The following is a 27,552-nucleotide window of genomic DNA, read 5'->3' as shown; positions in this document are numbered from 1 at the left end:
ATAGCATTGAATGCTGAAAAAACACATATATTGGAACTATTAAACAAGCAGTAATGGGGATCTTATTGGAAATGTATGCGTGCGCTGTTATGACAGTGAGAGATTAAAATTTTGGAGTACCGACAAAATTCAACTCTTATGATGGAGGATATGCGAGAGTAACATTTCCAGAGATTACAGTGCTCAAAGAGAATGAAAACATAAAACTATTAATCGAATAATAAGGCCACCTTCTTGATGCTGGTGGTGGTAACACATCAACCGTTGATAAGTTTTATTGTCATCTTTATGGTATTAGCATTCAAAAGAACACAAGAAGAAGATAAGTCTAATATTGAATCAATATCATAAGCGGTATATTATTTATGTGCTGAAGCTGTAATCTATACAAAAAACATGTCATAACAGAAAATGGAAACCCAAGTAAAATAAAAAGGATACTAGTAGATGATATAACAAAGGAATATAAAGATAATAGATGGAAAACAAAGCACCTTTAAACATTACTGGTATCATTGACCAATGATAAAATTTGTGATGATGTTGTAGCTGAAACCATATTAAAAGGATCCAGAAACCATATTTCTGGATCCCCAGGGTACTTCTGGCAACACATGAGGAACTAAGGTTTAAGGTTGAATTTACCTCGAACACCTCACCCCCCTTAACGGACCCATGCGTACGCAAAAATGAAGTACGATTTAAAATTTAAGATTGATTTATATTACGCGTCAGATATATTCACATTACGCAAATGATTTTACTAGCTGGCAGTTTTTCACTTATTTTAAATTTCCGACGAAAGCAACGTATGTCACTAGAGTTCTAAAGAGAAAATATATTGAGATTTCAGTCCCGCTGTTCAGATAAAACTATATTTCAGGATATTTAAACGTCTGAAATTGTTTAAGTGATGATGACAGATGCCACAGGGTGTCATGTGCCAGTCACATTGTGACACGTTGGCATGAAATGCCTTGAAGTATCACAATCTAACAATAAAATGGGAAATCCCGCTGTTCAAATAAAAACATCTGTCAGGATGTTCAAACATTTGAAAATCCTTAAGTGATGATGATGGGTGCGAAAGAGCACCACAAGTCATCAGAAGAAGCACTATTCGAAATAATTGTTTAAGTTTAAATGGGGATTTCAGTTTATATGGTTTATAAGGTTATTTTTTCAGAAGAAAAGTTTTAGGGAGTTTTCCCCAAAGTTTAAACGGTTGACATTTGTTTATGCTGGTATAAGATTATTTTTTGCCAGAAAAAACATTACTGGGAGTTCAAGCAGTTGATTTTAGTTTATATCCTTTATTAAGTTTTTTTGTCAGAAAAAACGTTATTGGGAATTTTTCTTTAAGCTTAAACGGTCAATTATAGTTAATATGGCTTTTAAGGTTTTTTTTTAGTAAAATTATTGTACATCTTAGGGATGACAATATGTACCATAGGGTACAAGGGGCCACTTGCATAGTGCCACAGTGGCGTGAATTATGTTGATGTTCGAGAATCGGAGAAAATATACAAATCAACGCTTCAAACTGTGGTTTTTACTCAGAAAAAGATGAAACTAATTAAATGCTTGCTTCAAAATGAGTTGCGTTTGCTTAAAATATAGATGTGTGTGCGATGAAAAACTGGATTCATGCTTGAAATTAAATGTGAGGGGCGCAGAGTGCCAAGAAGAGGCATGGTTCAGCGATCGTAATTCGTTTCTTGCTACCTCATCCATTGGTTTCGTCATTTGTTTCAATAGGATATTCCCTCAGAAAATTCGAATTAGGTCCTACATTCATAATAAAATAAAATAACGAAGCATATGTCATCTCGCGCTATTACTTTATCTGTTCCCTATTACTTCCATTTTTAAAGTATTCGCATGTTTTTTTAATTCTTTTTACATTTCTTACGCTTATCATAGGCCTATCTGTTTTCCAGCTATTATTCTGTATTCCATGTTTTTTGTGAAATTATTTTTCACTATTATATTTTTTACGTGCTCCTTCAATTTTTTCATATTCTGTTTTCCTTTGTTTATTTCTCTATTTCCTTATTTTTGCTAGTATAAGTAAAATTCGCTGTTTAAAACCGAAGTAACCTCTCCCGTGCTTTAAATAGAATTTGAAAAAAAACTAAAGAAAAAATATGGGCTATAAAACAGGATCCTCAGAAATACGTTTCAAAGAAACGATAAGGCGAATTATTGAAATCCTGTTTTGAATATGGGATCTACAACCTGCTAGTGAAATCATTGGCGCAAGGATACTTACGTAGCACCTCACTGACATCAATACCTAACTTAACCTGTCCTTGTTTTGCTTGCTTCAAAAAATTAATAAAAATGAAAAAACAGGTATGTGTAATAAATCAACAATCAGTAATACTTGTTGGTTGCTAAGGCCCTGTTGGAATTGGTTGCTAGGGCTTTCCATAGGTAAACAATTAAATATGATCTAACACGCAGGTGTGCGCAATATTTCATCCTCATTTAAACTGGGGATTCCCAGCTTGACTAGCAGTCTATAAGATCTATCAAAACAAGTGTCTTTGACAAGCAAAATTACGTCATCCTCAATAAATGCGCATAGGTAAACAATCAACTATTATGTAATAGCCAGGTGTACATAATAAATCAATAATAGCGGCGTCTTGAAGACATTCTGTCAAATATCCAATAGCCTAAAAACAGTGTCAGCACTGGGATTTAAAGAGATACCTAGCTCATTGGATCCAAAAAGCCCCCACTACTCACATTGATAACCTGACGATTTGTAAAATATATGGCAAAAAAGGTTGTTATTTAAATACTTCTTTGAATATGTCGTAATTGAATTTATGTGCAGAAACCCAATGCACACGAGAGCAATAAATTGAAACAGGCAATATAATCCATAAAAATATATATTCATGAGATTTTGCAATAGAAAGGTACCTCTGAACTTAATTTACAAGAAAAGTTCTTTCCGTACTTTTTTCTCCTTGCTACATTTGGCTGATCAACCGTAAAATTATTAGAAAAGTGAAATATAGCCCCACAAATTAGCTTTAGACAGCCATAGAAAGATAGTAGAACTTCTTTCAAAACAAATATATTAGAAAATTTATACGAGTCTAGCACTTACTCCACTTGCTTACTCTCGGTATGAGTTACACAATGGATTCTTCTTAGTGCTATCTTGGAGCTTTAGAATTGTTCCAACAAGCATTCTGACCGGTCAGTTGCAATTTCTCCAGCGGCACCTTTGCAGAATCTCTCCTTCACGGCCCCAAGAAAACTTTGAATTGTTTCCAGGAATGATTTTAACCAACCAACTGATTCTCTTCTTGCCACCTTAGCCAGCTTTTGTCTCATTCCAAACCTTATTTCCAGAATTCTCCTCAAGGTTCCAGGTCCTCCTTTATTTTTGCCAGATATTCTTCTTGTGTCCTCTTTTTTCATTTAAAGGAGGGTACTAGTTTAAAGGCAGGGCTAAGTCAATATATTACGTCTTCTGGGTACTCTAGATGACTTTAGATGGTTTAGATTTTGTTTAGCTTAGCAAAGCAGCGAGATCAGTTTAATTTGATTTTGCAATAAACTGAAAAAAAAAATAATAAAAAGGAAAAAATAAAATTGTAACTGATTCTTTATTCTTTTCTTTCTTTGCTGTAGCAAAAGACTGAAATAGCCCTGTACAGATTGCTTAGTTTCTTGAAGAAAAATACTTAGTTAGTTTTTTTCTCCTCTTTTCTTTTTAACAGTTTCCTTTCCCTTCCTCTAGACTTTCTAGCTCAATTATGTTCAATTTAGACTCAATTAATAGGTCTAGATCGTTCAGACCATGGAGTTGGTCACAGCAGCTTTTTGTAATTAATTTAGTAAATAAAGCAAGCTTTTATGATTTTCTAGCAGCCACTTTGAAAGCAACGAGGTAAATGACTTACCAAGGTAAACGACCTACCAAGGTTATCGAGGTTACCAAGATAAAGGACTTACCAAGGTTATAATTTACCAAGGTAAATGACTTCACGAACATCCATGGAAAACATATTTTGCAGGAAGTATTAGTCGCTTAAACCTAAGAGAGAATTATCTTAGTAACAAAAGTTATTCTAGAAGCTTTGCTTGAATCAGACCATTAAACATATAATTAAAGTCCAATCTAATTTAACTCTCTGATAAGTGTGAACTGAAAGATGGATTTCGAAAGAAGCCATGAGTTACCACTTCTTATTGACTGTGGCAGGAACCAGAAATGACATTTCTCCCAAATGGAATATATATTTTATAAACTTTTTTGAGAGCCCACAAAGAAGCTTGAGAGTGTAGGACTATTACTGGATCTAAAATTGTTTAGTTACAGTGCAACTGGTCAATCAATATAATAGATAATACGATTGTAAGTGTTATCATTTGTTTTTTCTTTATATTATATTGTAGCGTACTCCTCAATTTTTGAGGGAAATAAAGAAAATAAATAAATAATAAATAAATGCGAAAGATCCCACTGGCTGAACTATTTCACCAATCAACCGCAAATTCGTATTTTCGCTAGACAACTCAAAAGCATCTAAATATACGAATTCATGAATTTTTTAATCTTATAAATTTTTGAATAGGATAGAAAATTAGTAATTATTGTTATTTTAGACTAAATGAAACTAAAAAAGGAATTGCAGATATTCTTGTTAAAAAAAAAACTTACCTCAAATTGCATGATTAAACATCCAATCAGGATATAGATTAAGAATGAGAATGTAGTCACTTGAATAACTGCTTTATTTCGCCAGACAACCACAACCGATGTGACAACCATGCTCAAACAAAGAATGCAACAGCTGATAATGAGCAATATTATCCTGGAATTAAAAAAAAAACTTCTCATCTAATGCTATGCAGTTGTGTTTCAAACGAGGGTAAATATATTTACCTCTTTGCTAAGAATTTTGCGCAGAGGGAGATGGGCAGCGGAGGGGCCACTGATATCCCCAGCTTCTTTTGAAACGCATCTGTTTGTCCTGGTTTCACTTGTTTTGCACAAAATAATAGCTTAGTCGATTATTCCGCTGAATATTTGTCCGATTTTATTTTGTCAAGTTTGTGGTAAAACAATGAAGCTGCCAACCTCATAAAATTTTGAAGGTAGAAGAACAGATTATTATTTTTTTTCATAAAAACATGTTTTATAGATTTTTATCTGATTTTCAAGGATTCTTCATTAGTTTTACGATAGATTCATTCTCTCTTAATTCAAGCTAAATTTCTTGCCGCGGTCCATCTTTCTCAAATCACTACTAAAAAAAGAATCGTACTGAAACTAATCTTAAAGGCAATGGCGTAATTTCCTCAAAACTCTCAGGAGGTGGGGGGGGGGGTTGAATAAGCTGGAGCACATTTTCCCAAATAAAATGAAAATGACAGTGAAAGCTGAAAAGTGAGCCATAATGGTAAATATACACTAAAGAAAACAGACCTGTTTCTCTGTATGCTTGAATTACGCAGGCTTATCTTATTTTCAAAAGATTTTTTTCCGAAACTAAATTTCAGCCAGAGACGGGGGCAAAATGAGGTCTGGGAGCCAAACTAGGGTCTGGAGAGGGAGGTTGTCCCCCTGCCCCATAGCCAATTACGACCCTGCCATAGTATAAATACACACTATGATGTATAGAAGATGGTACCTCCCTGGGACAGATAAGGGTTCTAAGATAAAAATTTTAAGCAATGTTGAGGATGATGTTAAACTAGATCAAAAATCACTTTGTGCATTAGGTTGTCCAAAGGGTTTATGCAAAACATGTCAAGAACAGCAAAGGGTCTTAAGTTAAAACAATCAGGGAATATTGAGGAAGGATATTCAACAGGACGATTCTCATTTTGTAGTAATAAATCTTACACACCACACCATGCATACAACGACGTATTCCTCTATAATCTCCCCCAGATTTCATTTTAACCCCAACGCAGTTGAATTTAGGTTTCCTCAAAAATCTTGTGGAAACTATGATAGGCCTACATAATTCAATCATCCACAGAAACAAACAAGAGTTCTTTAGTACCTCCCCTGCTTAAGAGAATCATACTGAGTTTTCTCTGAGAATGAGGATTAAGGCATATAACTAAGACTACAAACATAGTTGCCAGGCAAACATCCCCAAAGAAGTCAGTATAAACTGTGGATACACTACACAAAGGGCTACAGCCCTGATAACCACACAGGATGCATGAATTGCAGGGCAAATGGGGCACTAAATGGGTAGTCAAAGCTGATTAGAAAAAATTGAAAAAACTTAATTAGGAAAAAACCTGGAGGTAATTTACCTCAATTTCAGAGTATTGTAAATAAAGCTTTCTAGCCTACTGGGGAAGAATCCAGAAGGGACTAAGGTTTAAAATTTTTCTTATGCTTTATGTAAAGCGGATTACCACGATGTCATTTCCTTGGAGAGTCAGTAGCTGGCAGTCTCTGGTCTGAATATGAAAGTGTTTTGAGAAATTTAGCTGAAAAATAACATTCAAATTTATATATAAACACCCTAGTTTACAAATATAGTGTCGAGGAAAGCTGTTCTTCAGATGTAACTGGACAAGTATATTATGCTCAACAAAATGGTGTTGACATGGAAACAGAGTTGTGGCTACTACCATGATCCTCTGTTCCTCTTTATTATTCGGAACTGGCGGTCGTAAATAGTTGAGAGAGACTCATTCAATCCTAAGTTTTGTTGTCGAGTGGCCTTTTACTGACGACTATTTTCAACGGCAATATTTTATTTCCATGGTTTCAGCGTTTTTTTTTTTTTTCAGTTCTTTTTTTGTAACAGCACTGTGTACACAAGATATTAAACAGCTATCAAGGTTGCCAGTTGTTTTTTTTTTGGATTTTACTTGCCCAAAACTTCAAAGTCACCAGCCAATTCTTACATTTTTGTTTTGGATTGAAAGGAGGCCACTAAGCAAACACGAGGCTCACTTTTTTTCTTCATGGTATTTTTATGCACCCCATTCAAATGCATTGAAACATAATCGGCTAAATATAACTTCCGATTTTGGCCATCAACGTAGTTTTTAGTAAAGCACAAAAAATACTCTAATGATTTGTTTTTATAGTCTACCCTTTAGGGGGATTTAGGTGAAGTGACAACACCGAACTCAATTGTGGTACTTTCAGTTCATTTGAAGATTGGTTTCATTATTTGATGTAAAATGTGTTAGTTTTGTGTTTCATTTCTTCATTAATTTAAAATTTTGGCTGTATACAGTTTAATGCAAGTTTCGGAAATAATACAAGTTTCTATAACAATAAAATATTAATATTTTAACAATTTAATTAAATTAAATTAAATTAAATTAACAATTAAATTTCAATAGTGACCATCTATCCATCTTTTCTACACCACTCAAGTTTACTGTAGTTCATTTTTTGATGTTGAAAAACTAGTTTTTGACATTCGATCTTGAAAAATTTCAATTATTTCTTTTACCTGAAAAGTTATAAAACGATTATAGAAAAGGAAAATATGTTCTCATCTATGCTACATTTCCAGGGGAAACATATAAAAGGGAACAATGTCCTGGAGGCCCCTCTGCGACCAATTAAATTTCCTTTCAATACATTCTAATAGCTGTAGGCACCCCGAGAAGAGAATAAAAGTCATTGAAAGCAATCCCAAAGATGAAAAAATCCATTTCTACCACCATTCTAAACTGTTTTGTTCGTATGGTTTTTTATCTCTTGTTGAGGTTGGTGTCGTGCTACTTAAGTCATAATATTTATCTTAAACTTGAAGAATTTAGACTTTTTTGCATTTCACCCGCCCTTTACTTTTCAAGAGAAAAATTTTGTCTATCTATTGCTCTCTCTCTCTCTCTCTGTCTTTTTCTGCTAAGTCTCTGCCTTGTCATGTCGAATTTTTCTGATGCCCATTTACCAATTCTGAAAACATTCTATTTTATTCACTTCTTATTTCCTTTTTCCTCATTTTTTAGACATTCTTTATTACTGTATGTCTGATTCACTATTTTGAATTTTATAAGTACATGCACTTTGTAGGTAACCCATTCTAATTGCTTTCTGATATATTTTGAAAAACTAATTAAAAGAAATTTATTCCTTTGTACTTGAAAATAAAATTTGTTTCAATACATATAAATTCAATATAATGAAAAAAGGAATCACCAATACAAAAAGAGCACGAAAAGGAAGACTGTTTTCCTACATTAGTAATTAATACAGATCAGTACTTGAATGAGGCCTTAACCCTACTCAAACAGCATAGCCATACACAATCTGCACAAGCGAAACATCTACTCATCCATACACAAGCCAATCCATGGACAGGTCGTGTCGTAAGCAAGTATAAGTCGTCATTTACCAAAAATGAAAATAAAGAAAAAAAAACAAACAAATAAATCAGAGGCAACAACCCATTACAAGCACTCGTCAGGAGTATACACACTTGCCTATAGGGTTTTGGGACTTTAAATTCCCGATATAAATTTGGTATCTATGTTCCCAAATTTACCTTAGTACACTTATTACAAAAATAAACCATTACCCTTATACCCCGCAGAAATATTTTTAAAAATTAATTTTAAAATTGTTTCGAATTAATTTCGAACGAAATTAATTTCGTTATTTATATTTTCTACTGAAAGCTCTTTGTGTCATATTATTTGGCTTAAAACTCAATTCTCAAAGTTTTACTCGACAAAAAAAAAAAAAAAAAAAAAAAAAAAAAAAAAAAAAAAAAAAAAAAATCGATCAAAGTATAATTCAATGCAACCCAGGTTCGATGTGACAAAATTGAAGCCAGGAAACTTTATCTCACTGAAATTTCGACCAGAAAAATTTCAGAAGAAATTCAACGAGTAAAAATTTACCAGGAAAAATTCAACAGAACTGATGAAAACAAAGCAAAACGGTTAAACGGTGGAAGGACTACAAGCAAGGAGAGGATGTTAGTGTAAACAGCTTAGTGAGGAAGTCTTTGAATGGAGCAATGACGGTACCGGTGCCAACAGCAGCGTCTCAAATGTCTAAGACTTAAACGACGACATAGAAAATTACTGTTATGACGAAGACCTTGACAACAACGGTGTCGTTGTGGTGGTGACGCCGATGACAATAACAAAGAAGACGCCAACAATTAGGATATGCATAAAGATAGTAGGTTACAAAGACGTATATAACTTATTTTTCCGGAGAATGCTATGAATGAACATCTTTCTTCTCTTTAGAATATTTGAATACCGGAGAATGTTTGATTGAAATATTCCCTTCAGCTGCAGACTTCTCAGAGTACACTTTATTATGGTAGTAACGTGAATGACACAATATGACCTTGTATGTAAGATAAAAATCTAAGGCCCCTAAGATTAACTTTGTGCTACCAAGAAACTTAAACCTCTTTGTGCAACCTGGCTTTTAAAATTGTTTAGCTTTGAATCAAGCCTACACAAGGAAGAGAAGAGGTTGGGGAAATCTTCCCACTTGGCCAAAGTCTATTTTGGTATGATCTTCTAGCCCTTTTTGTCCTCTACAAGAATGATTCTTTGTACAAATGTTTGCAGTAGCACAAACCCCTTTGTCTTCTTCTATATGTATCCAAGAAACTAAATTAGCCCTGATCTTATTTAAGAATTAACGACGCTTCTTGACTACTAAGGTCCCTGCGTCGGCCCTGCAGTGCATTCCTGCAGCGTGATTCGATCTCTGGGTCCCGTATTACCAAGCTAAGGTCAAATCCACTGCGCCACCACAGGACATGATCTCCCAGATAAAAATGTTTTATTTAAATGTTTAGTAGTCGTGCTGAAAAGCTAAGCAGATATAAAAATATGTGGCTTCCAGCCAATGGAGCCCATTAGGACAAAATTATTATCATCGTCATTATCATCTTCATTGATATCGTTGTCATAGTCATTTTCGTTGTTGTTGGCTTTATCGTTGACGTTGTCATCGCTTATATTGAACTCGACAATGATGTTCTCATTAGCATTAATGCCGACGAAATCATCGTTATCTCATAGCATATCTATTAAAACTACGATTAATATTGTTTTAGCTTTGTCAACGCCGATAGTTCACTTCTACTATCATCATTATCAAAAACTTCGTGGTAACGAACTGTAGTAAGGAGCAACCTGGCTCAATAGTAACCAAAACTCTAAAAAATGAAATTTTTATACCAATAGTTACATCAAAAGAATCGCATTTTAATGCTGATTTTGAATATATAAGTTTCATCAAGATCAGTTATACTCAACTAAAGTTACGAGCTTGAGAAAATTTGCCTCAATTTAGAAAATAGGGGAAAACACCCCCTAAAAGTCATACAATCTTAACAAAAACCACACCACCAGATATCAGATTCAGCGTATCAGATAACGTTATTGTAGAAGTTTCAAGCTCCTATCTACAAAAATGTGGAATTTCGCATTTTTTTGCCAGAAGACAGATCAAGGATGCGTGTTTTTTTTTTGTTTTTTTCAGGGGTAATCGTATCGACCGAGTGGTCCTAGAATGTCGTTAGAGGGCTCATTATAACGGAAATTAAAAGTTCTAGTGCCATTTTCAAGTGACAAAAAAATTGAAGGGCACCTAGGCCTCCTCCCACGCTCATTTTACCCAAAAGTCACCGGATCCAAATTCTGAGATAGCCATTTTATTCACCATAGTCGAAAAACCTAATAACCATGTCTTTAGGGACGACTTACTCCCTCGCAGTCCCCGTGGGAGGGGCTGCACGTTATAAAATTTGACCTGTGTTTACATATAGTAATGGTTACTGGGAAGTGTACAGACGTTTTTAGGGGGAATTTTTTGGTTTAGGGAGGAGATTTGAGGGGGGGTTACGTGGGAGGATACTTCCATGGAGGAACTTCTCATAGGGTAAGAGAATTTCGATGAAGGGGGCGCAGGATTTTCTAGCATTATTTGAAAAAACAATGAAAAAACAAATATGAAAGGCTTTTTTCTACTGAAAGTAAGGAGTAGCATTAAAACTTAAAACGAACAAAAATTATTACGCATATGAGGAATTTACCTCCTCGTTATACCTTACTCTTTACGCTAAAGTATTTTTAGTAATTTCAACTATTTATTCTACGGCCTTTGTGATTCAGTGGTCATTCTTAAGGAATTGGGACAAAATTTAAGCTTTAGTGTAAAGAGCGAGGTATCGACGAGGGTTGAACCCCCTCATATACGCAATAAAAACATACGAATATAGAAGTTCGTTGCTTTTTTAAGTAATCAAAAAATTAGAGGACAACTAGGCCTGTTCCCTCACTATTTTTTCTCAAAATCTTCCGATTAATTGCAATTAATTAATATGCAAATTTCGTTTTAATTATTTATGTGTGGAGTGCCAAGATCAAAACATGCATTAATTCAAAAACGTCCAGAAATTAAATAAAAAAACAATTTTTTTAAATGAAAGTAAGGAGCAACGTTAAAACTTAAAACGAAGAGAAATTAATCCGTATATAAAGGGACTTTTCCTCCTCAAAGCCCCACTCTTTACGCTAAAGTTTCTTACTGCTTTAAAAAGTAGAGTTAAGAAAAAGAGTCAAACCTTAGCGTAAAGAGCGAGGCGTTGAGGAGGAAAAGCCCATTTCATATACGGATTAATTTCTGTTCGTTTAAGTTCTAATGTTGCTCCTTAATTTCATTTAAAAAAACTTGTTTTTTTATTTAATTCCATTAAAAAACCCACCCAACAAACTATAAACTTAAACACGCCATACTTCTTTCCTTGATCTATCATGGAAATCTGTCACAATGACAAGCCATCTCTACAAATTTTGCTGGGTTTACCAAGGGTTGAATTTTGAGCAAGACGAGACTTTTGTTACGATTTTTCCATAGAGGTTTTCCTTATGGTTTACTCCAAAATCATCCATCTATGAATTTTACTTGGGTTGAACTTGGCATGAACTGACTCAATTTTTGAACCCTGATAAGCTCAGTGTGTGAAGCCAAAATAGAAGCATCAGATTACCGAAAGTAAACATGTTTTAAGGGGAGAAAGATATGGCTGCTAAAGGAAGAGAAAATGAAAAGGATCACAACATATTGAATTACCTTTCACGTTATTTCCCTCATTCCAACACTAACCTAAATTTTGCTTTGCTGGATTTTAATTTTTCCAACATACGTCACTCTTCCTTGAGAGGGAAGTATCAATAAGATTTGCTCTGCATCTCCTAGGTCTACATGGCTCTGCATACCTAACCAGATCCTTAGCCCTAATGCATGTACTTCTGACCACACTTATGCCTCTGATCTTGCCTATTTTTCTCGATGTTTCTTTTGAATCTGAATTGACATATTGTGGCAGTATACAGCCTATCTCGATAAATAATTTTTTAAACACTAAACTACTGAATTGAATAGGAAAAGAGGTTTAAAAATAATTTATTTGATTTTTTGTCCTTTATTTGGGATATGTAAATATTTAGGGAAAACGTTCTGACAAAACCTTTATTGATACCATTGTTTATCCAACTTTCTATTGTTTAGTTGTTTCTTTGAGGGAACCCATTCATTTCGCAATATCAGTAATTCATTCAACTTTTCCCAGTGTTGTGGAACGAATTGAAACAAATGAAAATCTTAAAAAACAAAGTTTGATGCAAATCAATTCAGATGACAAAGTCTGTAAACGTTTGAAACAATTCGTGGTAACGAACTGTAAGTCAAGAGCGGCTCGGCTCAATAGTAAACGAAACTGTATTAAACTGAATTTTGATGAAAATAGATACATTAAAATAATTGAATTCTATGCTAAATCCAAAAATATACAAGATTCATTAAGTTTAATTATTCCCATAAAAACTTGAAAAACTTTTGAAAAAGACGGGGAGGGGAACATCTCTAAATGTCAAGGAATCCCCTAATAAAACCATATTATAAGTTTCAACATATCAGAGAATCCTACTGTAAAGGTTTCAAACTTCGATATGCAAAAATGTTGAATTTGCATAGTCTTTTTTGGCAAAAGAAAGATCCGGGTTTATTTATTTGCTGTTTTTTCTTTTTTCAGGACTGACCGTATCAATCCAGTAACCCTAGAAGATCGGGAGAGGGCTCATTTGGTTGGAAATCAAATGTTTTAGTGCTATTTTTAACTGACCAAAAATATTGAAGGAAAAATAACCCCCCTTCCTCGCTTCTCTTTCCCAAAAACATCCGACAAGGATTTTGAGATTACAATTGTGTTCAGCATAGTTGAAATGTCCAATAATTATGCTTTTGTGGATGGTATTGACCCCCCCCCCCATATAGTCCCCGGGGAAATGGCTGTAAGCTACGCATGGGTATTTTCTGAAGAGGAGATTTTCCTCGAGGAGAATTTTTCATGGGGAGAAAAATGGGAAAAGTTTTCCTGGAAAAAATTTAAAAAGGGCGAGTGAAAAGAAGTTTCCGGCATGATTTGAAAAACAGTCAGAATTCTAATAAAAAAAAGCAAGTTTTTCCGACTGAAAGTAATTAGCAGCATTAAAAATTAAAATGAACAATAAATATTCTGTATATGAGGGTGGTTGTCCCTTCCTCAACCCCAACTCTTTACGGTAAAGTTTGACGTTTTGTGACAATTCTTAATGATAGACTGCTCAAACACAAGGGTGGTTTAATTTGAACCAGAAATATTTTCAAAGAACTTTAAGACTTTAGCGTAAACCGCGAGGGTTGAAGAAGGGAGAGCCCCCCTTCTCATGTGTAGAACATTTTCTGTTCATCTTAAGTCTTACTGTTGCTCCTTACCCTCAGTTAAAAAAATTACTTTTTTTTATGTTTCATTCAATCAAATATTGCATCAGTCTACGCAGAAGCTATGTTCATTAAAATAGAATAATTTGAAAAAAAGTGAACAACAGACTATTTTTAGTTTATCAAGGCAAACATAAAATGAGTCAAGCACACGGAATCAGTTGGAGCAAAGAAAAAATAACCACCCCCCCCCCTGGAAAAAAACAGATCTAATGAATATTTGACATTATGAAAAGCTAAATAAATTTATTACCTTTTCTGTCTTGGGGTGGGGGAGGAGGCAAAGCCAATCATCTTCATCAGGAAAGTGGACAGAACTTTAATTATGTCTATTTTTTATTTCTTTTTTGTTTTTGGCCACATTTAAATGGATTATTAAATTTGGAGGATAGACTATATCGCCCCTCCCCGTTGTGTCACTATTTTGATTTTTCTATAGAGTGGTTAATTTTGATTTATTTTATTGTATCGTTACCTTTTTGTAGCCGTCCCTTTTTTAACATTTCTGTAAATGGCTATTTAGTCTAGCTCAGTAACTCCCAGCCTAAAATGTGAGAACGATGAGAGCAGGGTGCCAGAACAGGACATTTGAGACCAAGCAAAATTAAGACCAAGTCAGAACGACCTAGACCAAGCAAAATTCCTTGTGGTCTTTCGTCTCATGAGCAGGAATGAAAAAGAAAAAGAAACAAGAATTACATGTCATAGCATGGGTTTATAAGAATTTCTACATAGAAGTTGGACACAATCATTACTTAGGGTAACCATATCTAAAATGAGACGGTTCAACCTTTTTTTAGAACACAATTATGATGGACAAGCTTTCTACCCAAGAACAGGTGCTAACTTTCGATTAATAAGAATCTTAAGAGAAAGAAAGGTTTCAAACAGTTCGTGGTAACGAACTGCAAGTAAGGAGCGATACGGCTCAATACTAACCAAAATTACAAAAAACTGATACCAATAGATGTATCAAAAGAATCGACTTATTATGCTGATTCAAAACATACAAGTTCAATGAAGTTTATTGTTATCAATCAAAGGCTACGGGCCTGAGAAAATTTGTCTTGTTTTCGAAAAAGGGGAAAACACCCCTTAAAACTCAAATAACCTTAGCGAAAATCACAACATCATATTCAGCGTATCAGAGAACCTGGTTTCACAGGTTTCACCCTCCTATCTACAAAAGTGTGAAATTTAATATTTTTGGCCAGAAGGAAGATCACACGGATGCATGTTTTTTGTGTTGTTTATTTTGTTTTTTTCTAGGGGTGATCGTATCGATCCATTGGTCCTAGAATATTGGGAGAGAACTCATCCAAACATAAATTAAAAGTTCTTGTGCCCTTTTTAAGGGGGCGAAAAGATTCCAATCAAAATTTTAAGATAGCCATTTTGTCCTCATAGTTGAAATGCCCAATAACTATACCTTTAAAAATAACATGACCTCTCAGGCTCCAGGGGAAAAATCCTTAAGTTATAAAATTTTTTCATTGTTCACGTGCAGTGTTTGCTATTGGGAAGAATGTGCACATTTTCGGATGGGGGGAGACAAACTTTCTGCTGAGGGGCTTTTCACGGGGGGAATTTTCCATGCAGAGGAAAGTTTCCAGGGGTTGAAATTTTCAGGGACAGTTTTCCAGTGGGGGAATACCCCATTATTTCTATACAAAACTGTGTCTATGACTTGTTTTCTGTCTTTAGTCTCAATTTTACGCGTGGAGATGTTAAGGGTATGTATCCAGGGTAAATTTTCACTGGGATTGAATTTCTAGAGGACAATTCCGTGGGGAGGGGCCAGATTTCCTTGCATTATTTAAAAACCATCAGAAATCAAATAAAAAAAAACAATTTTTGACTGAAATTAAGGAGCAAAATTAAAACTTAAAACAAACAGAAATAATTTCGTGTATGAAGGGGTTGCCCCCTCCTAAACACTTCGCTCTTTAAACTAAAGTTTAAATTTTGTCCAAATTCTTAAGGACTCCTGAAACACAGGGGCCGTTTAGTTAGAACAATAGGAAGCTTTTTTAAAAGTGCTAAAAAACCTTAGCGGAAAGAGCAATGTGTTGAGGAGGGGGCAAACCCTTTCATATATGTAGTAATTTTTATTCTTTTTAAATTTTAATATTGCTACTTACTTTCAGTAGAAAAAACTTGTTTTTTTTATTTAGTTACATCATGAAACAATTATCGTCCCTTTTGCTTTCTTTGTTAATCGTCGTCAAATAGTTGCTTCTTTGAAAAATAAGATAAACGTTTTTATTATTTCTCTTGTACAAAATGGCTGAAAACAAACGATTGATGTTTAACTTGAATGAGGTTTAACTTGTTGACATGAAGTGGTTCGTGGTAACAAACTGTATGTAAAGAGTGGCTGTACGTATACTTTACGTACGTATACCTATACTTTAAGTGTAAGTATACTTATACTTAAAGTATACGTATACTTTACGTACTTTACATATAAGTACTAAATAGTACGTATACATTGGAGAGTGAAACTCTAAGGAATCATTTCCTTATTATCATTCATTCATTCCTTGTTTCATTCATTCATTCATTCATTCATTCATTAGGAATTATTTCATCCATTTAAGGAATTACATTTAAAGAATTGGCTTTTATGAAGATTCCTAATATGTAAAATCCATTGAAATTGAATTCACTCTTTAAAAGCTGTGAGCCAGAGAAAATTTGACTAATCAAAAAAAGTAGGAATCACTCTAAAAAAGGAGGAACCTTGATGAAAAATACACGATCAGATTCGACATACGAATAAGCCCTTAACATTAAAGGGGTTTCAAGTCACTATCTAAAAAAATACATTTTTTATATTTTTAGAAAAATTAGGTCGTAGATGCGTGTTTACATATTGTTTATTATTTATCGGGGAAAGATTGTATCCAGTGATCTTGGAATACAGGAAAATGATTCATTTAAGGGAAAATTAATACTTATACTTCTCTTTTTAAGCAGTAAAAGATATTTTGCCATAGAAAAGGGATACATTGGTATCGATTGAAAATTCCAAGATTTCCAATCAACTTATAAATATTAGAAGACATTTACCTTCCCAATCTAATGTGCCATAATGCCACCTGATGGAAAGTTCATTCATAAAGACAAATTTAGTTAGTGCAAATAATCGGTTAATAGTCATTTTTAAGGTTCATTTGACTGAGTTGATTCATTTGAGACTTGGTAAAAAAAAAAAAAATAGAGAGAGGGGGTGATTGCTTCCCTAATCTATTTTTATTCTAAGAAATGCATCTGCGCTAAGCTTGTAATATGAGGGCCATCTTATTGTAGAAATGTTTTGGATGTAACGTAGAATTTCAAATTTAATTGCTCACTTGAAGAAAAAATGGCGATTTTAGAGATATAGGTGTAAAATGATGGCAATTTTAGAGATATAGGTGTAAAAAGGTTTATTCGAGTAGTTCCCATTGAAAACCATGTAAATGATTAAACCATTAAAAATAATTTGCACTTTAATGTAAAGAAGCAACAAATAAATGTGGATTGACATTACCAATATCTGTTCTTTTACACCTGCAATATTTATTCATTAAAGTCTTAATATTTATATCAGAGTTAGATAGTGAAAATATTTAAGCATATTTTGTTTCCAGAAGAGTATAAATTATATTCTGGTTTTCAGAAGGCACGGGGGGCGTCAGCCGTAGATATTTTAATTTTTGGTTGTTTTGACTTTGACTTTGTTTATTTATTGTAATTTCTGTTTGTGGTAGTTTTACGCTTAAAAAAATTATTTAACTTTATTTCCTCTCATCTTGGGTTTAAACTTTTTTCTGAAAAAACTTATTTTGTGGAAAAAGTTTATAAAAAATTATTATTATTTTTTTTATTGACCTAGTCTTTTTCATCGAAAAAGGAAAGAAAATTTCAACTCTTTTTGTTTTTTATAGATAAAAATACATAGCATGTTGAAGAAAATGTTTCAACAATTTTTAACACCCTACGCCCTTTTGAAAATTTGAATACACACGGTATTCTTTAACTTAGAATATCGTTTTATACCTTCAAAAGTTGGCTTGTAAAATTCCCCAAACATTGTATCTATGGTCTTTGACAACCAGGATACACTATTACAAGAAGTGATAGTAGTAGCCCTGAAAGTTCCAACTAAATACCTTCAGTCACTCTTCGGATGTTACTGAGACGTCATACTAGCAATCAACATGCACACAGTGCCTTTTCATTTACCTTCAAGGAACATTAGTTTTAAGGCATAATGGGAAAATGACATAACACTGTGGGTTCGACATATTCAATATGTTGACAATCTGCATACGCATAGTTTGTTTTTATTTAGTTCCAATATCCCCTCAACATTTTCTCAAATTTCCAACTTTATACACTTAGCCTTGATAGTACTAATATCATAGTATTATTAGAAGTAGCAGGAGCAGTAGTCGAAATAATACCGTTGTATTAGTAGCATTACTAACAGTAGTAGCAGCAGTATTAATAGCAGTAGTCACATGTACATGTTGCCTTTTGGTCAGTTGAACATTCGACTCATCATGACCCAGACGTTTCATCTTGATACGGCAAGACGTTCCAAAAATATTGCTGATATGCCCTTTTGACAATTTGTATGCACATGTTTTGATTTAGTTAAATTCTCCCCTCAAAATTTCCTCAGATCTTCATTTCAATATCCTTAGTCTTGGTAGTACTCGCTACAGAAGTAGTAGGCTTATTAATGGTAATGACAGTAGTAGTAGCAGCAGTGATAGCAGTAGTATTAGTGATACTTGTAGCATAGCATTAATAGCGTGCAAACATTGTCTTTTTGGTCAGTTGATCATCTCCGTTACCATTTTGCTGAAAGATTCAAATTAATATACTCAGTCGTTCCTGTGGTAAGCCCTTATGACAACTCGTAAGCACATAGCGTGTTTTGATGAAGTTCAACACTTCCCTCAGCATTCTCTGAAAGGCTCACATGAATACCCTTCGTCTTTTTGGAAAGTAAAAGTCAAACATGCCCACCCTTCTCAATTAAATATACTATATGCAAACAATGGACAAATTGCATAACTTATATCCCTTGCCCTGAGGGAGGTTGGGAGGAAGGTTGAAATCGCTAAGGACATAGTTGCTGGACCTTTAAACAACTAAGTTGAGCAAAATAGCTATCTCAAAATTTTGATTTGATTTGTTTGGAAAATTTATGGGAGCGGGTATGCGGTTGGATGTCTTCCAAACGCTTATGACTCTTAAAAGGGGCACTAAAACTCTCGATTTACGATCGAATGAGCTCCTTCTAAAGCTTCTACGACAATTCCTTCTATAAGAAGTGCCTTGATGAAAAAAAAAAAAAAAAAATCAATAAATGGTATGTTGTGCCAACATCGCTCTTTAATTAGGCAGTGCAATGGTGGTACCTAAGATAAAATAGTCATCCCTCATCAATTTTTCACACACAACGCTTCCCCTCAGCAAAACACAGTAAAACTTCCTCTCAGCACCTATTTATACTTCCCCTATCCCGAATCCCTTAACCCTTCACACTTCCCAAGAAAATGCAAACAAATTTACTTCCGCTCCCCACACAACGGATCAATTGACGTTACTACTTGTGCAGGTTCTAAATATACAATATTCGTTAATTTATGTTAGGTCACCAAAGGGTAATAACATTTGAATTTTTGCATAATTAAAGAAAAAGAGGTTATCCCTCTATATACCTTTGTAATAATAATAATAATAATAATAATAATAATAATAATAGTAATAATAATAACAGTAATAATAATAATAATAATACGAATAATAATAATAATAATAATAATACGAATAATAATAACAATGATAATAATAATAATAATTTATATATACCTTCTATAGATACATGGATATACACAGAGGAGTATAGGAATGAATGAAAAGGAAACTGGAAGATACAAAATTACACTTCTAACGAAAAGGACGATAATAAGCTGGTCATAATGCTCGTAATAATTCATGGATATATATTATAAATAGCTTATGATAGCAAAATAGTACATAAGACTAAAAACATTCATAAAACATAACACATAAACGCTCATAATACATAACGCATAAGTAGCTTAGATTTATTAAATCTATGGCGATAAAACTATTTATCCAACAAACAAGAAAATGAGGTGGACAATCTATTTTATTCTTCTGGATCGTTTAAGAAATGTAATGTATTGTTGATCCATTTAACAGTAATATCAAATATTCCGAATTTTCGGATAATATTCCTATTTTTGAAACTTATTGGGATTCCAAGAAAATATTTACAAAACCGGAAAAAGTTCACGCGAGTACGCTTTTTATAACTTTTACTTACAAACTTCAAAAATGGAACAATGAAAAAAAAACATGAGGTGTAAACGTTGATGTATAAATTATAACAAGTGTTTGTTTATCAAAACAACCTTTCACCCTGGCTAGCAGGCGATAAGTTTTCCTAGGTTTTCCCAATACCGACAATAACACCAACTCCCGCATAGCTTTAACTGTCGCACCAAAAGGTAACCCAAGATATTTAATGGAATCTTTGTTAAAAAAATTCAGTGATCCCACCCTAATTTTATGATGCCGGAAATCACTATTAATATTTGCCACTAGAAATTCTGTTTTAGTAAGTTCAATCTCTAACGCTATCTCCCTTAGATGTGAATGTAATATACTAGTTGCATTTTGCCTTGATATTAAATTGTTTGAAAAGAACAAAATATCGTCAGCTTACGACAAGTGGCTAATGTCGATACCGTCAGTCACATTTGGGGTTAGCTACCGTATGGCTGTTTAACTAGCGGTATTAAATATAACGGGGCTAAGAACTGACCTTTGTTTTATTTAACGACGTAAAGAATTTCGGTTTGAAAGTCACCCTCCCGAAATATTCTTACGAATGAATGGCCGTTCAAGCACTGGCTTATAAATGGGTTCACTCCACTAGGCAACAATGATAAAGAAAAAGTATGGTTATGCAACATACTATCAAACGTATTCGGAATATCAACTCCACACACAAATAGTTGCTTTTTAAAGTTATGATGGTGTTCCAATTTTTCAAAAAAAAAATGGCGTGTTTATTTTGAACCCCTACACCACTTCGACAGCCCAACTGAAGGTCCCCCACATCGCATTTTGATGATAAAAATGGGAGTAAAATATTTTCAAATAATTTACTAATAACAGAACAAAGTGTTATAGGTCTATATGATGAACATTTTGAAGGATCTTTGCCCTTCTTGCGTATGCAAGCTACTTTACCTTCTCCCATCAAAGAAGGGACACATTGATGGTTTACTCTCACTTAATATAATAACGTAAGATGCTCTATTAATTTTGTAGTGCCATACAGAAGGTGCTCTGGTAACAAACCATCTGGACCTGGGGACTTCCCACATTTTAGAGATGCAATATGAATCAAAACCGAAGATTGAGAAAACCAAAATAGGCTTTTATACGTGCTTACTTGTGCTTGTAGCAGGACTCAAGCATCTCATTTCTCCCTAGCGTCTAGTCGCTTCGTCATTGCAGAAGGCGAAGATTCTCGGTCATTTACGATTGGTTCAATTCGAGACAGGACTTTTTCCATCTTCGACCATACTTCTTGGAGCCATCGATTGGGTCTAGGTCAGCCTTGATGCAGGTGAGTCACATTTTCTTTTGTCCTCTATGTCGGTTTTTCCATCTCGGAAGAGGCGTAAATCCAAGGGCTTTATTGACGAAGGTGTGGTGTTGTGGCTAAGCTTATGGCAAAACTATCGGATTCTTCTTCGTTTAATTATAGTGGCCAAATCAAACCACTGACGGCAGATTTTGCAGAGTTGATCATTGCTGACTCCATCACGGATTTTAATGCCAATAATTCTCCTTAGATATGCATATTCGAATGCATTGAGGGCTTTAATATAGGATGCTTTCAAAGCCCACGCATCACAGCCGAATAGTAAGACAGGCCAAACAAGGGCCTGATATATCCTTATTCTTGTTTTCAAAAGAAAATTTTTCTGGTTCCATAGAGAGTGGTTTAGGTGGGTGAACACTCGAAATACTGAAGCAATTCTCGACTAAATTTTTGATGTGCATCCTCCTACTGGGTCTACTAGAGAGCCTAGGTACTTGAATTCAGGAATCTCATCCATGGGCAACTGTTCTAGTAAAATTGGGGGTCTTGAGCTGACATACAAGGCATCACGACTTTTGTCTTCGAGGACCTTATCTTCAGGCAGACCAGAAAGGATTCTTCACCTACCTTCGATAGCATGGATTGGGCTTGTGAACGAGATTCGGTTAATAAGCAAAAATCGTCAGCGTAGTCCAGATCGATGATCACAAAGTTGGGACTTACTTCAATGCCTGAAAAGGTTGCCATTGCTCTGGTCATAATCCAGTTGATTATAAAATGAAACAAGACAGGAGACAATATACATCCCTGTGGGACACCAGACTCAGTTTGGAACATCGAGGAGAGCTCCCCACCGATCTAAATTTTAGCTCTCATATGCTGGTAGTTTGCTTGGATAAGTCTGACTATCTTGCCTGGTGCTCCACGCTCTGCCACGACCTTTCATATTCCATCCCTTAGAACAGAATCAAAAGCTGTGCTAAAATCTATGAACAGAGATACTGTCAGATCTGGTGGTTTGACCTGTTTTCAAGGGTTTGTCTTAGGACAAATAGTTGGTCGACTGTTCCCATGCCTGGTTTGAATCCCGTTTGATTGGACCTTGTCTTCACGTTGCACTGGATACAAAAAAGTTTATGTAGCATTATGGCAAATATTTTTGAAGCAGTGCGGATTTGACAGATCTTAAAAAGCTTGATCTAGAAGGGTATCTAGAAGTATATATTCTAATTTTACCTGGATTCTCCTTCGATAGCTCCTGCATTTTGTCTTTAGCCGTTTTTCGAAGACTGGAAGGATGATAGGGTCTCCTCAATCCTGTGGAACCATCTCTTCTTCCTATATACAACAGGTTAGTTTATGAAGCCTGCTGACAAGTGCTGTCCGTCCATACTTGTAAATTTCAGCTGGACTAGCATAAGACCAGGGGTTTTATTGCTGTTCAGGCAATTGATTGCTTGTTGGACTTCCTTTAACGTAGGAGGGGGGAGCCATGTTCACGTCTTTGTAAATACTGCTGGGTGAGTTTGGCTCCTGCAGGTCACCAGGGCTTCGACTTGGATTACGGCAACGCTGACTATGAGCCATTGCTGTGGAGAGTTGGTGCTGTTTAGGTAGTTTGTGAACGTGCTCCTTCCAGCGATTTATTATTTGGGAATTATTTAAGAGTAACTATCCGTTTTCACCTTCGACGGACGTACTACTAGGCTTATGTGATTTACCTTTGATTGTATTTAGGAGCCTATACATCTTCAGGTATCGGATCTGGAAGCAGTGGCTTCCATATCTTCAGTGATTTTCTCCCAGTGTTGGTTCTTATCATTCTTAGCCGACTGGTGGTATTCTCTTCTCAGGTACTTGAACAATTCTTATTTTCTGTCTGATATCTGTTGCTTGTGCTCATCCAGCTAAACTGGGCGTGTTGACATCCATTTTTGATAGTCTTTTGTATTATCCTATTGTAGCTTCTGCAGCCTCGTGAATTGTATTGCGTATGGTTGGCAACTTCTCATCCAAAAATTGGGTTCGCTCGTCATTTGCCTGCACTTTGAGAGCTCCAAAGTGATTAGTTATCTCTAGGTGGAATTCCTGTCGTATATTTAAAATCATAGTGATTGGTGTCAAAAATTTGAGGAGGTTTCCTCTTGGTGCGTGCTGCTATTTGCAACTTTAGATCTAACTTGACTAGAAGATGATCCAACCCATGTTTCATACCATTATCTACCCCAATGTACGATCTACTATTCGTAGCAATTGATTTCCAGCGGCGGGGAATGAAGATGTTATAAGTTTGGCTTTTCGCTCTACCATCTCCTAAATACCATGTGACTCTATAGCTCGGCTTGTGTTTGAATAAAATATTGGTAATGACCAAATCATTGGTCATGGCAGAGGGTAGAAGCATTGATCCCCTGCTACATATAGCTCCAAGACCAAAGTGGCCAGTGGGAGAATCCGTATTAGATACTTTTCCCCCAATTCTGGCGTTATAATCGCCTCCAATAAAAATAAGGTATCGTTTTTGGACCTTCTTAAGTGTACAAGCTAGAAGTTGGTAAAAAAAAGACCCACTTCGCTCTCCGGTGCGTCTCTGGTTGGAGCATAAGCATAAACGATAATAACTGATATGTTGAATAGGTGGCCTTTGAAACACGCTCTTTCTACTCTGTGTGAGATAGGTTCCTACAATATAAGTGACCTTGATGGGAGAGGGCTTAAAATGATGACCACTCAACCATACACAGATCCATCAAGGGATCTAAAGTTGAAATAGGAGAAAGAAAACTCGCCTTCAGAAGTTCTAATCTCTGAGCCTTCTACAATGCCGTGGACTCGAGTTTCTGAAGTGCACATGATGTCTACGCTGTAACGCAATAATTCCTCAGAGATAAACGACTGGTTCGCCAGGAGTTGTCTATTTTTCCGAAGGAGTATCTCAGCTGGCCAATTTTTCGGGGAAGGCGCTGATGAAATCTTCAACCATCGCTTGCCGGGAATGCTCTAGTATGGGTTGGGCTATTTACATTGACTTGCATTTGGACGTTTCGTGGAAATACATTTAACCATGCAGGTCTCCACTCCCTGATGACACCTGTTGCAGTTAGGCCTAACAAGAATTGGGATATGCAATTCCCACCGTTCCCCCCTGACTACCACGATAAGGAGGCCGCAGTAGGATTTCATGTTGCCACTAACTTTATATATTTCTCTTCTCTTGATTCAACTATATAGAATAGTGGGCCATTTCTTGGTCGGTCACATTGATCCCAAATATCATATTATAGGCGATGTTTCTCTTTTGCTTCACCCAACTCTGGTATAACAGACCATCACTTTTTTTGTGTATTTCTACGCACTCTAATAACTGGAACCGTAACGGAAGTCACAACTTTCATAGCATGAACTATTTCAGCATAATACATATCTAATTCCGACCAATGAAATTTTTGAGACTGTGACAGGAGGTGAAAAGGAATTCGGGTTCTACTGAGAATATCATATAATGCGCACTGATATAAGTTTACGTCTATCCTATCCCAAAGCTGTTTCTGAAACCATTTCGAACTACAACACGCTCGACAAAAAAAAACCATCTAAAGTAACAGACACTTCAAGGTGAAAATGATCGCTAGCCAAAATTTTATCTGATAGTTTAACAAAAAACTTTTTTAACAATTCAAGATCCGAAATTATAAAGTCAAAATTTTGCCATGGTACCTAATTATGACTATAAGTATAATTTCTGCAACTCTTTGCCAAAAGTAGATCATTCAGATATTATTATAATAAGATCTGGGACCACGGTAAACTAGGAATGGTAAGGTCGGTGATATAATCGTCAAAAAGCAAGATGGCTTTACCAGACACTCGTATTTTATGTGAAATTTTGAGATACTTGAACATACTTTAGCAAAATGTTCCTTAGATTGTTCGTTTCTGTAATTAGCAAGGCATATAAACTGCAAGAAACAACGGTATGCCCTAGATCAACAGGAACAAAAGTATCATTGGTTTCAAGTAAAACACACCTAAGGCTCTTATTAACTCCAATCATAATGCCACCAGAGGGACGACCTCCTCTGATTTTAGCAGGATGTATGAAGCACTCTTTTTGTTCACAAGAAGCTTCCAGCTGATTACTATTAACGTCACTTAACTGGTCCTCTATTATAAACACTACTTCTACTACTACTAATAACTCACTGCAGCACCAAGCCGCCTGAGGAAAACACAGCTACGCACGCTCCTCCTCCAACCTAATACATTCAAGGCCTCCCTCTTTACACCCTCCCAGGAAGTTCCCATTTCATTTAAATCTTTATTTATGACATCCAACCCCGTACGAGGACGACCTGCTTTACGTGTAGCCCCAGACGGTTGGCCTAAAAGGACAATCTTCGGCAATCTGTCATCCTTCATCCGCAGAACGTGGCCTAGCCATCTCAACTTTTTTTCATTATAGATTCCCTAGAAAGTGGGATTGAACCAAATTTTTCGTACTTCGAACACACTACTTCAAAAAACTTGAATATTCCAGCTAAAATTATTAACTTATCTCTTGCTTGAAAATACAGGTTTACACAGTCAGGTTCGGTGCAAAGGGGGGGGGGGGTGTCAGCCCCAATCTTGAGTACTCGAAATAGTAGCAGGCATACGGCCCTTCAGCACAGTGCAGGAGAAGCTGTTGTCTCTGTGATTTCCAAGACAATTCAGACATTTTACAATGGAGGCTAAGCAAGCATTATCGCAGCTATTAACATTGGTCCCCGCATATTTACCACATTTAATCTCGTTCATATTTTCACGTTCAAAGAGATCAAAGCCTTGGCATTTGTAGCACTGCTTGGGTGGATTTAGTGGAGGTGACAAACGGAAAAGTGAATAATCAATTTGGATGCCAAGCTTCAGAGCGATATTGAGATCTAGTTGGAATTTTAAGGACAGCTGCACAACTGAACTACCTCCAAAGCGCTTTACTTGCACGATACAGTTAATAGCTGATGCATCAAAGCCCTTGTCAATCCGTATGATTCCTAGATATTCCTTCTTCCCGATCTTAGCACTGATGAGTTAGTCGGGAGGTAGGGCACCAATGATGAGGCAGAATCATTATCTTTCATAAACACTAGTAGCCTATCTCTCCGTTCCTCAACATGGTCGACTTTCTCTAAGCATCCTAAATTTGAAACAAACTCGCGCTGTTTAGCGTGGTTGGAAGACTGCATACTAGCAGGTAAAATACTAAAAATGAAATGTAGCATTTTCTGAGTTAGGAAGGAACGGCCAAGAACGGTTTAGTTCATCTATATCTGTGCTAACGGACTCTTGTTTTTCAACGAGGAAATTTAAAATTCGAACGCAGTTATTTAATCTTGATGCCACAATAGTATTTGGTTCGCTCGGGAAGACTGGAACATCTGACGGGTCCATAATCGCAAATCATGGAACAGGATCTTTCTATATTCGGTCCGATTGCAATTTGTAAAAGTCAGCCATAGAAGCTGCACTCGGATATGAGCCTTGTCGCCTCTCAAGAATATTAAATAAAAAAAAATAAGTTTTTTAAAGTGAAAGTAAGGAGCAACATTAAAACTTAAAACGAACAGAAATTACTTCGTATATGAAAGGGCTTTTCCTCCTCAACGCCCCGCTCTTTACGCTAAAGTTTGACTCTCTCTTAACTCTATTTTTAAAACAGTAAGACACATTAGCGTAAAGAGCGGGGTGTTGAGGAGGAAAAGCCCCTTTCATATACGGAGTAGTTTCTGTTCGTTTTAAGTTTTAATGTTGCATTTAAAAAAACTTGTTTTTTTATTTAATTTTTGGACGTTTGTGAATTAATGCATGTTTTGATCTTGGTTCTCTGCACATAAATAACTGAAATGAAATTTTCATATTAATTAATTGCAATTAATCGGAAAATTTTGAGAAAAAAGGAGCGAGGGAGGAGGCCTAGTTGCCCTCCAAGTTTTGATTACTTAAAAAAGCAACTGGAACTTTTAATTTTTTACAAACGTTTTCATTGCCAAAAAATATATGTAACTTACGAATTAACTTACGTAACGAACTTCTATATTCGTATGCTCTTATTACGTATATGAGGGGGTTCAACCCTCTTCGATACCTCGCTCTTTACACTAAAACTTAGATT

General features: G+C 35.4%; 1 protein-coding gene across 1 annotated transcript in view; it reads right to left on the bottom strand.

The window, feature by feature from the left end:
* The window catches only part of LOC136031680 (probable G-protein coupled receptor CG31760), a 342,470-nt gene that overhangs the window by 172,866 nt on the left and 142,052 nt on the right, over nucleotides 1-27,552 (bottom strand). Inside the window, exon 8 of the mRNA XM_065711357.1 lies at nucleotides 4,688-4,841. Within this exon, the coding sequence (XP_065567429.1) occupies nucleotides 4,688-4,841 (154 nt within the window). The remainder of the gene's footprint in view (nucleotides 1-4,687; nucleotides 4,842-27,552) is intronic.

This window comes from Artemia franciscana, chromosome 10 (genome assembly GCF_032884065.1).
Source record: "Artemia franciscana chromosome 10, ASM3288406v1, whole genome shotgun sequence".
Lineage (NCBI taxonomy): Eukaryota > Metazoa > Arthropoda > Branchiopoda > Anostraca > Artemiidae > Artemia > Artemia franciscana.
Note: the sequence above shows the minus strand (reverse complement) of the source record. Positions and strands in the feature narration are given on the sequence as shown.